At 43.9% G+C, this 15291-nt stretch overlaps 1 protein-coding gene and 1 non-coding gene across 2 annotated transcripts in view; both read left to right on the top strand.

Annotated features, from left to right (window-relative positions):
* The window catches only part of LOC124622872 (glucose dehydrogenase [FAD, quinone]-like), a 187596-nt gene that overhangs the window by 18735 nt on the left and 153570 nt on the right, over positions 1-15291 (top strand). Inside the window, exons 2-3 of the mRNA XM_047148666.1 lie at positions 4409-4494; positions 4949-5316. Coding sequence (XP_047004622.1) covers positions 4409-4494; positions 4949-5316 — 454 coding nt within the window. The remainder of the gene's footprint in view (positions 1-4408; positions 4495-4948; positions 5317-15291) is intronic.
* Positions 13149-13221, top strand: Trnad-guc. The gene has a single exon. It is a non-coding gene; the product is annotated as a tRNA-Asp (tRNA).

The following is a 15291-nucleotide window of genomic DNA, read 5'->3' as shown; positions in this document are numbered from 1 at the left end:
TCATAGATGTAGGCGACTGCTAGAAAACGGAATCATATTGTAAAAACCTCAAGTGAGGACTGGGCATGAGTTACAACTTATTTTTGTACCTAGATGTACCTTACTTCTGCCACACTTATCCAAGTGTCTCCAATCGTTCTTTGTGTAATTAGTGGTCTAGTCAAACAGGTTTTGGATTTCCCTGTAAGTCTATTCCGTTTATAGTACTTAATTTTCCGTATATAGTACAGAGATTATATACCTGAAAGTTGTTACTACGACGCTCACCATTTTGATATCTCCTGTCAATTTAGTTGTTTCCAATGCTGAACACGCTTTATAAGGGAACGTTTCTGAATTATTTACGAAGGATTAATTACTATAAACGTAATAAACTTACAGAGACACTCAAAACCTGTAGTGACTGCGCCGCTAATTACACAAAGAACGATTGAAGGCACTTGGATATGAATGGCAGAAGTAAGATATGTCTCGGTCCAAAAATATCGTCTAACTCATGACCAATCCCCACTTGAATTTGTTAGTATGATTCCGTTTGTTAAGTCTTCCAAAGCTCTGAGAGGGAACTTATATCGACTACGTGACTGTCGCCTGTTGGATACCGTTTCTAATACGGACATAGTGCGGGCTGCATAAAACGAACAAGTATGGGCAGCTGAATTGTCACGTATATTTTCTATGCATCTTTGATATTGAATTTCCGCGAAGCATTTCATAATGTGAAGAGAAATAAAATTACCGTGCCTCGAAAGAACCATGAACTGTATCAATTCGACCAACATACCACACAATGTGAGGGGAAGCTTCACAGGGTGGTTATAATTATTAAACATTCGCTACTTGAGAGGGTACCCATGGTAAAAGAGTGATGATAAGGCAACGAAACTTTGTGGAAACATTTGCAAGAGCAGTCGGAAGTGAAATAACGAATAAACCATTGAAAGAATTAAGTTTTAATTTCCACATTAGAGAGTAACATTTGTTTGTTACATATCACGTTGAAGTTCCACCGGCCGCTGTGGCCGAGTGGTTCAAGGCGCTTCAGTCTGGAACCGCGCTGCTGCTACGGTCGCAGGTTCGAATCCAGCCTCGGTCATGGATGTGTATGATGTGCTTAGGTTAGTTAGGTTTAAGCAGTTCTAAGTTCTAGGGGACTGCTGACCTCAGATGTTAAGTCCCACAGTGCTTAGAGCCATTTGAACCTTTTTTTTTTTTAGTTCCTAATTTCGTAAGTGACGACCAACTGCATCCGCTACAGCCTGTAACCGCACTAGAGATTGCTCTACTGCTGCTCGAAACATGTCACGTGGTATGATCCCTGTCTCCATTGTTATGCTTATCTTCAAACTCGATCGTGTGTTAGTATTCCTATGATAAATCCTGTCCTTTAGATAAACTCACAGCCAGATACCAAACGGGTTTAGACATGGTGATCTTGCTGGCCACGCAATTTGCAACGATCGGCCAATGATTCTGTTTTCTCCTACAGTGTTACGGAGGAACAGAGTAACCTCATGAGCATTGTGTGATGGAGCTTAATAGTGCATCAAAATGTCAAAATAGTTGAGTTCTACGCACCTCCATGCTGTACAGCAGGAATCACGTGTTGGCGAAGCAGATCACAGTAACGTGTGCCATTCAGGATGTATTCCCTTGGTATCAGCGTTCCTCAAGGAAAAATGGACCAGTCATGAACTGTGCCGTGAAGCCATACCATACAGGGACTCGTTCACTATGCAGGGGATCCTCATGAACGTTCGCTTACGGTGACGATCGCCAAAAGCGACAACTGTTTGTCTTAACTGTCCCAGTGAGCGTAAAATGTACTTCACCAATCCACAAAATGTTCCAAGATAACATGTCGTCAACTTCAACCCCTTCAAGAAACTGAGAGCAAAGTCTACTCAAAAGTTTACGTCAAGTTTGTATGAATGCCATTTCACAATTGTTCGCAGCACTTGTCGAACGTTGAACTACCATGACACAGCTCGTGCACTGCTTGGAGATCGCGTCCAGCATTCACGGCCGTTGCAACTTCTTCAACAATTTGTAGAGTAACTAGTCGTCGGCTTCTTCCAAGAGCAATTCCCAAATCGCTAGTTCATTCGAACTTCCGAATCATGCACCTCAACCCGGTGCGGAAAGAGAACCTCTTCGTATTCCCTTGCCGGCCGTTGTGGCCGAGCGGTTCTAGTCGCTTCAGTCCGGAACCGCACTGCTGCTACGGTCGGAGGTTCGAATCCTGCCTCGGGCATGGACGTGTGTGATGTCCTTAGGTCAGTTAAGTTTAAGTAGTTCTAAGTCAAGGGGACTGCTGACCTCATATTTTAAGTTCCAGCCGGCCGAAGTGGCCGTGCGGTTAAAGGCGCTGCAGTCTGGAACCGCAAGGCCGCTACGGTCGCAGGTTCGAATCCTGCCTCGGGCATGGATGTTTGTGTTGTCCTTAGGTTAGTTAGGTTTAACTAGTTCTAAGTTCTAGGGGACTAATGACCTCAGCAGTTGAGTCCCATAGTGCTCAGAGCCATTTGAACCATTTTTTAAGTTCCATCGTGCTCAGAGCCATTTGAATCATATTCCATTAACGTGTTGATACTCACAAAGAGCAGCAGCGCTATTGCTGTTGTTTTGATAAAACAGCTTTACAAGTAAAGCCCTGCTCACCTTGTCCAGACCCGTGCTGACTGTCTGCAAATGTAATGCAGAATGATGCTCGTGTTGCGACCGTACGTCCCTATACCAGTACCGGTGCCTAATGGCAAATCATGACATTAACTCTACTAACAAAGAACGTCCTGCAGCGCACAGTCTGAGTATCACTCCTATGAAGCTGACAAATCATATGGTTATAAGTTTTCTGCCTACACTGGCTCAAGTAAAGAAAGTTTAATTACAAGCACCATGTATATTACTCACAAATTGATACTCATTTCTCAGAGTCCTTGATTATAGAAAATTTTAGCTTCCAAAGAAAAGACATCACGCATTCATATAACCTAATAGTGAGTTTGTTTAGCTGGTTTACGTATTCGTTTACTACTGGGAGAGAAAAAGCAACGATTATAACACTGAATTGAGATTCGATTAAGAAGCGGCCCTTTAATGTTTAAGTCTTTAAGGATATCCCTAATAAACTTAAAATGAATATCTGAATAGGTCTGAACGATATCACATTCTTATTTGCATCACTGTTATTTATAACGTTAAGTCTCTAATGACTCCAGTGATGGAAAAAGCGAACAACTATTTACCTTTGTCGCCTAACTGTTACTTAGCGACAGTAAAATGTAAATAAAATATTACCTAATGATGGAAGCAGACGAAATGAATTAAAACTTGTGTTGCGGCAGGGACTCAAACCAGAGTCTTTTTGCTTGCTAGGCAGATATGCTAACGGTTAAACTATCGCAGTACGATGGTCAACATTGCTGCACGAAGTACCTAAGATGAATGTCCTCCCAAACACAAACTAGCGAGCCAGTGGGTGTGTTGGACCTTCCATCGAGCTACAGACCCCCTTGAAGATGTCTCCCGCAGACAGGGACGAAACGTTGGGAAACAACACAGAATTCATCAACCGACCACGGCATAACAGCCCGGACAACTATATGGAAATAGGGTTCCAACTCGTTTCACATCCCCCCTATTCTCCAGACTTGGCTCCCTCCGACTACTATTTGTTCCCCAATTTGAAGAAATTGCTGGCGGTACAAAGATTTTATTCAAACAAGGGCCCGCATCTCGTGGTCGTGCGGTTGCGTTCTCGCTTCCCACGCCCGGGTTCCCGGGTTCGATTCCCGGCGGGGTCAGGGATTTTCTCTGCCTCGTGATGGCTGGGTGTTGTGTGATGTCCTTAGGTTAGTTAGGTTTAAGTAGTTCTAAGTTCTAGGGGACTGGTGACCATAGATGTTAAGTCCCATAGTGCTCAGAGCCATTTGAACCATTTCTTTTTTCAAACAAGGAGGTGATTGCAGCAACTAGTAGCTATTTTGCAGACTTGGACAATTCCTATTATTCGTAAGGGATCAACAAACTAGAACAGAGTTGGACGAAGTGTATAAGTGTAAAAGGAGATTGATGTCGAAAAATAAAAAAAGGTTTACCCCAAAAACGTAAGTAGTTTTTACAATGAAATGAACACCCTTAGCTGCTTACAGGCGTTGACATACGTCAACGGGGACAGATGAAAATCTGTGCCCCGACCGGGACTTGAACCCGGGATCTCCTGCTTACAGGGCAGACGCTTTATCCATCCTTTTTTTTTTTTTTTTTTTTTTTTTTTTTTTTTTTTTTTTTTTTTTTTTTTTTGCATTTTGTTCAGTGTTGATCGTTGTGTTCGGTCGTTGCGGACGTCGCAAGACATCCTGTTCAAGTTCGGTGGTTGATCCTTCCACTCAGTTTTTTATTACAGAGGCCAACCGGCTCTCTGGCCGAACACGCTGAGCTACCGTGCCGGCGTCCGAGCCACCGAGGACACAGAGGATAACGCGACTGCAGGTATTTATCTCTGTCACGCCTCCCGCGAAACCCACATTCTCAACGTATTGTCCCGCACTACATTCGTAGTGCCCCGCCCATTATACTTATTACTCGCGGCGCGTTGTCGATTCCCGTAAGAGTTCGGGCACTGTTTGTGCATTCGCACAGAAGAAGAAGAGGATGGTCAAGTGGCCGGTGAGCCTTAACTACATATATACTAAGATGGTATCTGTTCTTTCGGACATGACCGAAAGAAGAGATACCAGCTTAGTATATATATTAGTATATATAAGAAGTTTTTATTTTTGCTTAGACTTTTCAAACGCCCTTGTAGGTCGATATTTCTGCGATTGACATACCGACGTTGTTTCGATATACCGAAAACCGGTAACGACATTAATTAAATATCGATTTATCGGATCCCCAATATTTTTAAAAATACCAGCGGTCCTACTGCCTGGGTTATCGCTAGGTGCTGAGCGGCGCTCGTTCCCGACTGCGATGGAGGTGCTGAACGCGAGTGCGGCGGCGGCGGCGCCGTGCGCCACGTATGGCGTGCACGCGGTGGTGTACTCGGCTCTGCTGTCGGCGCTGGTGCAGATGACGGCGGCTCCGGACGAGGCGGCGCGCCGCAGCTACCCGGTGGACGCGTGGGCGGCGGGCCGGCTGCAGGAGGAGTACGACTGGCTGGTGGTGGGCGGCGGCGCCGCGGGCAGCGCCCTCGCCGCCAGGCTGGCCGACCACAGCCCCGCCTGGAGCGTGCTGCTGCTGGACGCGGGCGGCGACCCGCAGCCCGAGGCCGACGTGCCGAGGCTCTTCCCCAGGCTGCACGCCACGCAGGTAGTATTTTACTTGGAGGATTCTTTTCTTTTTTGTTTTTTGTTTTTTGAGACATCGGTCTTTTGACTGGTATGAAGCGGCACGCCACACATTTCTCTCCTATACCAACCTCTTCAGCTCAGAGCAGCACTTGCAACCTACGACCTCAATTACTTGCTGGACGTATTCCAATCTCTGTCTTCGATTTTGCCCCCTACAGTTCCCACTGGTACCATGCAAGTTATTCCCTGACGTCTTAAGGGGGGTAGGACGTCAAACGGGCCGACTTGGAGCAGGAGAGGCATCTTAGGACATTTTGATTTCCAGTGTCTATACTTTTACAAATAGATTCATAAAACTCTGTCAGCATCACCACGAAGGATTCAGGATTCACACCCATTGGAGTGGAAGTTCGAAAACATAACAAAATAAATTTTTTTACGTGCGAAATTTCATCATTTTTTTCACTTACTAATGGCTGCATTTGTTGCTGTAGGTGCACTTTTCCTCATAAGTTAGAGAGATTCTTCGATTAAATTTGCGCTGCATACATACCATACTCACAGATGTATGTGTTGTGTACATAGTTCCGCGTAGTCAGCGCTTACACATATTTCCCACTAGAGCACAACCCGCTAAGCACAACAGCGCAGGCGCAGTGCTCGTCCGTCTCCGCACTACGAGATGGTGCTGCCTTTGAGACGGATCAAATTGTGCTTCCGCCGATCCGCGTATTAATATGTAACGCAGCCAATGAGATTGCTGCTAACGTAGAACCTTTTCTCCTTGCGGATCATACTCGCGCAGTGATACCTGAACGCGCGAGGTATTATAACGAGTGTACAGACCTCCGATTATTCAGTCTGCATTAGTCTGTACCAGTCTGCATTTGTCTGTACCAGTCTATAGTCAAGTCTCAGTCTGCGCCTAATAATATTATCATATTCCTGTACATAGCCATGAAGAGAAATGTATAGACACTTTGTCAAGTATCAGAGATATGTGAGAATAAGATTAACGTACCAAGACCAAAGGAACTTCAGATTGTCAGTTGTAAACAGCACCCAGAATCAAGTTACGTAATGTCTGTGCTTTTTATTATTTTAATAAATGTGTGTAAAAATTAATCAAGTTCTGTTTAAAGTTGGTCACCGTCAATCTGCTACTCTAAGCGTGCAAGTGGCATTTCTATCGTCTGACCTAACGACAGAAGATAAACACGCCACGATAAGACCACGAGACATATTGCTGACACTCGCCTACTCGTTAGAGACAAGTCAAATAATCTGATGGTGTGTGTACTGAAGGTCTTACAGTACGCACACCACAGTATGTAACTCTAGAATTTATTTAATTTATGAAAAGACGAATGAACTGTTATATTTTAAACTTCACGTTTAGAAAAAACACGAATTTTATAGTTAATTACCTCAATTTTTACCACAGTTTTTAATAGATTTGGAAAATTCTAGAGTTTCGTACACCTTTAAGTATGGTTTGTATGCTGTGCAAAATTCATCGAAGAATCTCTCTTACTTATGAAGAAAAGTGTACCTATAGCAACAAATGCTGCCATTAGTAAGTGAAAAAAATGATGAAATTTCACACGTAAAACAACTACTTCGTTATGTTTTAGAACTTCCACTGCTATGAGTCTGAATTCTAAATCCTTCCTGGTCATGCTGACAAAGTTTTATGAATTTATTTGTAAAAGTACAGACTCTGGAAATTGAAATGTCCTGTAATGCCTCTCCTGCTCCAAGTCGGCCCGTTTGACGTCCTACCCCCCTTAAAAGATGTCATGTCATCCTGTCCTTCCTCTTTGTCTGTGTTTTCCATACATTCCTTTCCTGTCCGATTCTGCGCAGAAGCTTCTCATTCTTTACCTCATCAGTCCACCTAATTTTCAACATTCGTCTGTAGCACCCCATCTCAGATGCTTCGATTCTCTTCTCTTCCACTTTTCCCCCAGTCCATGTTTCACTGCCATACACAGAGGTTCTTGCAGACAGGATGTCGTCAGCATGTTATGCCCTTAGAGTCCTATCATCAGTGTGTAACATGCAGAGTCTTTTAGTTACATACTATTCACATGTACACTCAGTTCTTAGCCATCGCATTCTTTTTTGGGTACAAATGCACAAAATATGAACACAATTTCCAAACTCTATAAAAGAGCCATAACAATAATAACCAAAAATAGTAGTCGAACTCATTGTAAAGATCTGTTCAAAACACTGGGGATTTTAACTGCTCCGTGTGAATGCATTTACCAGTCAGTTGTACACATAAAAAAATTCGTAATTTCTACACAAACAGCTCTGTCCATGACCATGGAACAAGAGCTAGACTCAACTTACATTTACCAAGAAAACATAAACATAAAACTCAAAACAGCATTTTCTACCGAGGAATGAAACTGTACAATAAATTACAAAAACAGATTAAAGAAATTGCAAAAATACACTTATTCAAAATGGCAGCTAAAAGGTACCTGTTATGTAATACATTTTGTATATTGAAGAATTACTTAGACAAAACAGAGTAGGGGTTTGGTTAAAAAAAGTTATACAAATAAATAATAATAATGATTGTAAAACATCCAACATTTCACATAAAAACCTTCGCACTATGTTTCTTTCTTTCTTTTTTCCTTTTCTAGAAAAACTTACCCCCAAGCTATGCATAGCACAATACTAACATCTCTTCCTCTTTCTGAGCTCAACATCTCACTCATTATAGAGGGATGCTAACTCAGTTTTTCAAGGTAGCAAATCAGTACAAAAAATGGTCCAGAGATCGCCAGTGTGTGTGTGTGCGTGTGTGTGTGTGTGTGTGTGCGCGCGCGCAGTGAGTGAAGTGCTATGAAACAATGTGTGTATAGTGTGTCCAGTGATTGGCAGTGAGAAATGAGTGAGTAGTGTGGCATTACATTATGTAATAAGTTATTTGTAAAATAAGTATTGTATGACAGGAGTATTTCTAATGATTGTCTCTAACTAGGACTCCGTAAGTGTATGTGTATATAAATTAGTTTATTTTAAATTGTTTTAAACTTGTAAATACTTTGGCATGTCCTATATCTTTGTAAAAAGAGATCTATGGATGAATGAAGCTACTACTACTACTACGACTACAACTATAATGCTGTGGTCCAAACGCGCATTCTCAGAAATTTCGTCCTCAAATTAAGGCCTATGTTTGATACTAGTACACTTCTCTTGTCAGTGCTAGTCTGCTTTTGATGTCCTCCTTGCTCCGTCCGTCATTGGTTATTTTGCTGCCTAGTCAGCAGAATTCTTTAATTTCGTCTGCTTCGTGGCCATCAATCCTGATGTTAAATTTCTCGCTGTTCTAATTTCTACTATTTCTCATTATTCTCGTCTTTCTTCAATTTACTCTCACTCCATATTCTGTGTTCATTAGATTATTTATTCCTTTCAGGAAATCATGTAATTCTCCTTCAGCTGCTCTGAGGATACCTACGCCAACATCGAATCTGATCATTCACATCCTTTCACCATGAATTTTAATTCCACTCTTGGCCCTCCCTTTTATTTCCATCATTGCTTCTAGCAGTTCAGAGGCGGACTGCTATGTTACTGACGGGTTCAAACAACACGCATGTATTACGGAAATGCTTCGGGAACTCATATGGGAATCCCTGGAGGAACGTTAGAGAAAACCAGCGAATGATGGACGGATTTTGTTTAATTTTATTTGCCTATTTAATTTAATTTTTTGATTGTATGTATCTTGAAACTGATAGAGTCAATTTTTTCAAGCTTTGTTCGATTTCTACGATTATTATAGGATATAATAGAAATTTAAAAAACCAATATCGGTTATTTCATAAACAAAAAAAGTACAACCGGTAACCGGTTGTTTCGGTCATAATAGCCATCCCTACTTGGAGGTGTGGTGATACTGGTAAATTATCTGCGAAACATTAAAATTTGGCTCGACCTCATGAAACTCATGATAAGGTCACCAGACACACGATGCGTTTACGAGATCTGCTCTCATTACAAGTTGTTTCTTCTCTTTTTTTATGTTTCCTATTCAGGCCTAACATCCACGGTAGTAGAAAATTGAATTCCTACATGGGTGAATAAAGTGGGTGATAGTTTTCTCGCAAGTGTTTTCAAATTATACACCAGCTTGACAGGGTGGCACTAGAACAGTAATGTGGCAACACAATAAGAAATAACCAGTAACATTTATTAAGAGTGAGAGCTGGTTTATCAGGATGGGGAAGGATAAGGGTACGATTGTGGACGGGACCGTAATCAGTCACTCTCGGTTGCACGACAAATACGTAAACTTTATTTAATAAAATTAAAATTTTAAAACAATCTCTTAAAAAACACAATTGACTGAATGACGGCTGAAGGCCATATCACAATAAAAATTCCACAATTTTAGGGCCAAAGGTCACCAACAATAACTTCAAACAACAAAAGGCTGGGATCCTGAATTAGAAGTCAGAAGAACAATTCCAAATGGCACATATTAAGATAAATATTTCGTTTTAAAAGAAACTGTAACATGGCTGACTACGGGTGCAGGTTCGAATCCTGCCTCGGGCATGGATGTGTGTGATGTTCTTAGGTTAGTTAGGTTTAAGTAGTTCTATGTTCTAGGGGACTGATGACCTCAGAAGTTCAGTCCCATAGCGCTCAAAGCCATTGTAACACAGCTGAAGGCCTTATTATAAAAGAATTGAAACCATTACTCGGCTGAAGGCCACACCATCAGTAATTATAAAATTACAAATATCTTTAAAACAAACATGTGAACATGTGAAGTGAGACATGGGTAATGCACAAAAGCGACAAAAGTAGAATACAAGCTAGTGAAATGAAGTTCCAGAGGAGCAGGTTGAGTGTAACAAGACGAGACAGATTGCGAAATGTGTATGTGAGGGAAAGACTAAAGGAGGAACCAGTACAGGACCGGATAGAAAAATCAAGACTGCAGTGGTATGGACACATGAAGAGAATGGATGAGGGAAGAATTCCAAAGAGGATGTTTGATCTGCGACTGGAGGGGAAGAGGCCCAGGGGAATACCAAGAGATAGATGGGTGAAGGGAGTGAAGGAATGTGTGACGAGAAGAGGAGAGAACTGGACGAAGGTGGAAGAGGTGGAATGGTGGAAAGACAGAACACGATGGAGAGGCTTGTGTCCCCGACAGACCCAGCCAGTGGCTGTAAACTGTCCAAGATGATGATGATGATGATTTAAAACAAACATTGCAATCTAATGAATCAGGACAAGCGGTTCCCAGCATTCCAAGGGTCGGTCTGGGAAGGTAACTCAGACATAACGTAAGGTGAGACAGGCAGCCAAGAGTTGTACTCACGTAACAGGATGGCAACTCAAACTAGGGGCAGCTTAAGAGTCGACCGACCGACTAACCAATCTGCCTAACGTCCGATCACCAGTACAACGATGGAATATTTTCAGGCAAGGTGAAGAGACAGACAGCACTACACCCAAGGCCGAAGGAAACACTAGAACCAAGGCAAACCTCCCAAAAATACGCACAGTACAATACAAGAGGCTGTCGAACTACACGCTGTGTCAGACAGCATCAACACGACGAGGAAAGGTACACTGCTGGAAAAGTACACTAAGCCCCAGGGCAGTTAACTGGGGCGTTATTGGCCACAAGGCAGAAAATACCGCTGGTTGCACTTCACTGATAAGAATAATACTAAATTCAGTGATGAATAACAAATAGGGAAAGACAGCTGCAATATTTCACTGCCTCAAAACACCTTCACTCGTTGCGGCCAGGCTCAGGGGCCCTGGGAGCAAAATCCCGCTGACCAAAGGCGAAATCTCAGAATAGTCTAGGTTGCATTAGCAGTTAACTCTTCACTCAAACGTCCATGGTTCGGTGTGCAACGAAGTCGTCGCTCTCGCAGATACCCCTCCTCGACCCGGCAGTGGTAGCACGCCGCCAGCGGGCCCGGCTTGCCCTCACGCTGCACGGACCTGCTCGCTGCTGCGCCCCCAACCGACCATGTCTGTTTGCAACTCCTCACTCCATATCCAGTACGCAGACGGCATTAAAATAACTGCTGATTCGAAACCACAAGATACACACGGATTCGGGAAAACAATTCCACCAACAACTCACAATACTAAAACTAGTCACTGTGAAACAACACGGATGAATTATAAGTCAGCACAAACACAGAGAAGCCAGAAGCGATCGGAAGACCAAATGCACGTCGTCCGCTGCGACGACCGAACGAACGACCAACCAACGGTCGTCCCCACTCAATATCCCAGTACAAATCGTCGACCGACAACTTATTGCCATGAGGTCACTTCCACGGGCAGACACACACACACACACACACACACACACACACACACACACACACACAGACGGCTAAGTCAGAATGTGGTCTTCAAAGCGGAACTCGGATGAACTGTGCTCTGCAGGGTAACTGCATAGAGTGTACTGACGAGAGGAACGCGCCTATTCGTCATCACCGATTTCTCCCAAATTTAAGCTACATAGAGAAATTTATGCTATATGCAGGACTTGGCCAGAAATCAAAGCGACAGAACTAGGAGCTCCAGACGTCCGAGTGTTTCGAAAAAAATTGCATTTTTGGCGTGGGTCGGGCGACGCATGAGCCATTTATGTTTACGTAATTTCCTGCCAGCAGCTGGTGAGGTGGAAACAACACATAGCAGTGTAAACGAGGGGCGACGGGTGGAGTCTCCATACGACAACATTTTTATTTTCAATTTTTACGTTACTTACACTGCAAATAAACAGAAATAATGCTTAATAAACTGTTTGAATTAATATTTTCACAAAATGAAATGAAATGATCGTATGGCATTGTTGGCAGGGAGGCCCCATGCGGGGAAGTTCGGCCGCCGTATTGCAAGTCCTTTTTAGTTGACGCCACTTCTGCGACTTGCGAGTCAATGATGATGAAGAACACACGACACCCAGTCATCACGAGGCAGAGAAACTCCCTGACCCCGTACACGGGAAGCGAGAACGCTACCGCAAGACCACGAGCTGCGGAAATATTTTCACAAAAAGCATAGAAATGGAATGCAAAGGAAAACCTGAGATTGCAAATAAATTTTCATGAAGGGATTGTTGAGCCTATAAAAAACTTCAGATATAAAATTAGATACTTATATTATTTTTCAGTTAATGATTCACACGTCCTTGAGTGATATTCTTCATAAAAACAGGACAAGCAGTAATTTTTTCGGCATCTGGCACATGCTAGAACTGTCACTAAAATTTCTGTAGGAAAACAAATGTCGTTTACGTTCATAAAAGGTTCTTTCTAAATGGACAGTTTGGGAACAAACAACGCACAACGCAATCCCAACGTTTGAATAAAAATTCTCCTTGGAAACATAATTTCAATATCTAATTTTCCAGTGCCTTTCCCTTTCACGCCATATATACGTACATTGTTGGGTTTGTGTAGAGAAGGGAGAGGGCGAAACCTGGTCCCAACACATAGCCTACTCCTCTTGACAAGTGTAACTCAGGACGTTGGCGAGAGGTCTGTGACCAGGAACTTTACGCTATCACCACTCCTGCCCTTTGCAGCACAATACTGACACTGAAAATTTCATACATCACCAGAATTCGAATCAGCTTACCTCCACGCCGAACGCCCCTGCACAGTCATGTGTTAGCTACATCAGCAACGGAAACGTGTCAGATACAATATACTGAGCACTATTTCGGTTTATATGCAGCATAAGTAGCGTAAAATCTGAAAATAATGAAATGAAAAAAGTGTTGTCACATAGTAATTCGACGTCCACAACACTCCGATTACCGTTCTATAGCCCGCCCCGGTAGCTGAGTGGTCAGCGTGACAGACTGTCAATCCTAAGGGCCCGGGTTCGATTCCCGGCTGGGGCGGAGATTTTCTCCGCTCAGGGACTGGGTGTTGTGTTGTCCTAATCATCATCATTTCATCCCCATCGACGCGCAGGTCGCCGAAGTGGCGTCAAATCGAAAGACCTGCACCAGGCGAACGGTCTACCCGACGGGAGGCCCTAGCCACACGACATTTCCATTTTATACCGTTCTATACAGTTTCCACAGTATCAACTGCTGCCGGGAAGCTGCGCTAGTATGAATGGCTCACCTCTGGTTCGATTCGCGCCATCATGATATTTTTTCGAAACTCTTGGCCATCTGGCGCTCCCATTTCTGTCATTTTCGTTTCTGGTCAACCCGTGCACGTAACGTGAACTCCGAGGAAATTGATGATGACGAGTAGGCGTGGTGCCCTAGTGAGCTGCCCATAGGCGCTTAACTGAATTAAGTGTCCGCCCTGCCTCATCTTTTCCGCCTGTTGGTGGAAGGATCTCCATCTCCACCAATACTAGACGGAAACAAAATAGTCCCCAGTTGACAGCGCTCTCCTTGGCGGCTGGTGAAATGCTGATGGCGTAGAAGCAGGAAGAGGGACCTATTAGCGAGCGCCATCTGGAGGCTGCTGCTTGGAACTCTGAGGCACCAGGGGAGTCGTCGTGCGTGTGTGGTGGAGGCCTGTCACTATATAACTGTTTAGCTCTTGACCCATGTTCACAGTAGTTAATTGCACTACCGGCCATTAAAATTACCACGAAGATGGCGTGCTACACACGCGAAATTTAACCGACAGGAAGAAGATGCTGTGATAAGCAAATGATTAGCTTTTCAGAGCATTCACACAAGGTTGGCGCCGGTGGCGACACCTACAACGTACTGACATGAGGAAAGTTTCCAACCGATTTCTCATACACAAACAGCAGTTGACCGGCGTTGGCTGGTGAAACGTTGTTGTGATACCTCGTGTAAGGAGGAGAAATGCGTATCATCACGTTTCCGACTTTGACACAGGTCGGATTGTAGCCTATCGCGTTTACGGTATGGCGACATTGCTGCTGGCGATGGTCGAGATCCAATGTCTGTTAGCAGAATATGGAATCGGTGGGTTCAGGAGGGTAATACGGAACGCCGTGCTGGATCCCAACGACATCGTATCACTAGCAGTCGAGATGACAGGCACCTTATCCGCACGTCTATAACGGATCGTGCAGCCACGTCTCGATCCTTGAGTCAACAGATGGGGACGTTTGCAAGACAACCATCTGCACGAACAGTTCGACGACGTTTGCAGCAGCATGGACTATCAGCTCGGAGACCATGGCTGTGGTTACCCGTGACGCTGCATCACAGACAGGAGCGCTTGCGAAGATGTACTCAACGACGAACCTGGGTGCATGAATGGCAAAACGTCGTTTTTTTCGGATAAATCCAGGTTCTGTTTACAGCATCATGATGGTCGCATCCGTGTTTGGCGACATCGCGGTGAACGCACAATGGAAGCGTGTATTCGTCATCGTCATACTGGCGTATCACCCGGCGTGATGGTATGGGGTGCCATTGGTTACACGTCTCGGTCACCTCTTATTCGCATTGACGGTACTTTGAACAGTGGACGTTACGTTTCAGATGTGTTACGACCCGTGGTTCTACCCTTCATTCGATCCCTGCCAAACCCTACATTTCAGCAAGATAATGCACGACTGCATGTTGCAGGTCCTGTACGGGCCTTTCTGGATACAGAAAATGTTCAACTGCTGCCCTGGCCAGCACATACTCCAGATCTCTCACCAAATGAAAACGTCTGGTCAATGGTGGCCGAGCAACTGGCTCATCACAATACGCCAGTCACTACTGTTCATGAACTGCGGTATCGTGTTGAAGCTGCATGGGCAGCTGTACCTGTACACGCCATCGAAGCTGTGTTTGACTCAATGCCCAGGCGTATCAAGGCCGTTATTACGGCCAGAAGTGGTTGTTCTGGGTACTGATTTCTCAGGATCTGTGCACCCAAATTGCGTGAAAATGTAATCACATGTCAGTTCTAGTATAATATATTTGTCCAATGAATACCCGTTCATCATCTGCATTTCTTCTTGGTGTAGCAATTTCAAT

Source organism: Schistocerca americana, chromosome 7 (assembly GCF_021461395.2).
Source record: "Schistocerca americana isolate TAMUIC-IGC-003095 chromosome 7, iqSchAmer2.1, whole genome shotgun sequence".
Classification (NCBI taxonomy): domain Eukaryota; kingdom Metazoa; phylum Arthropoda; class Insecta; order Orthoptera; family Acrididae; genus Schistocerca; species Schistocerca americana.
The sequence above is the reverse complement of the archived record's forward strand: the minus strand, read 5'-3'. Positions and strand labels throughout refer to the sequence as shown.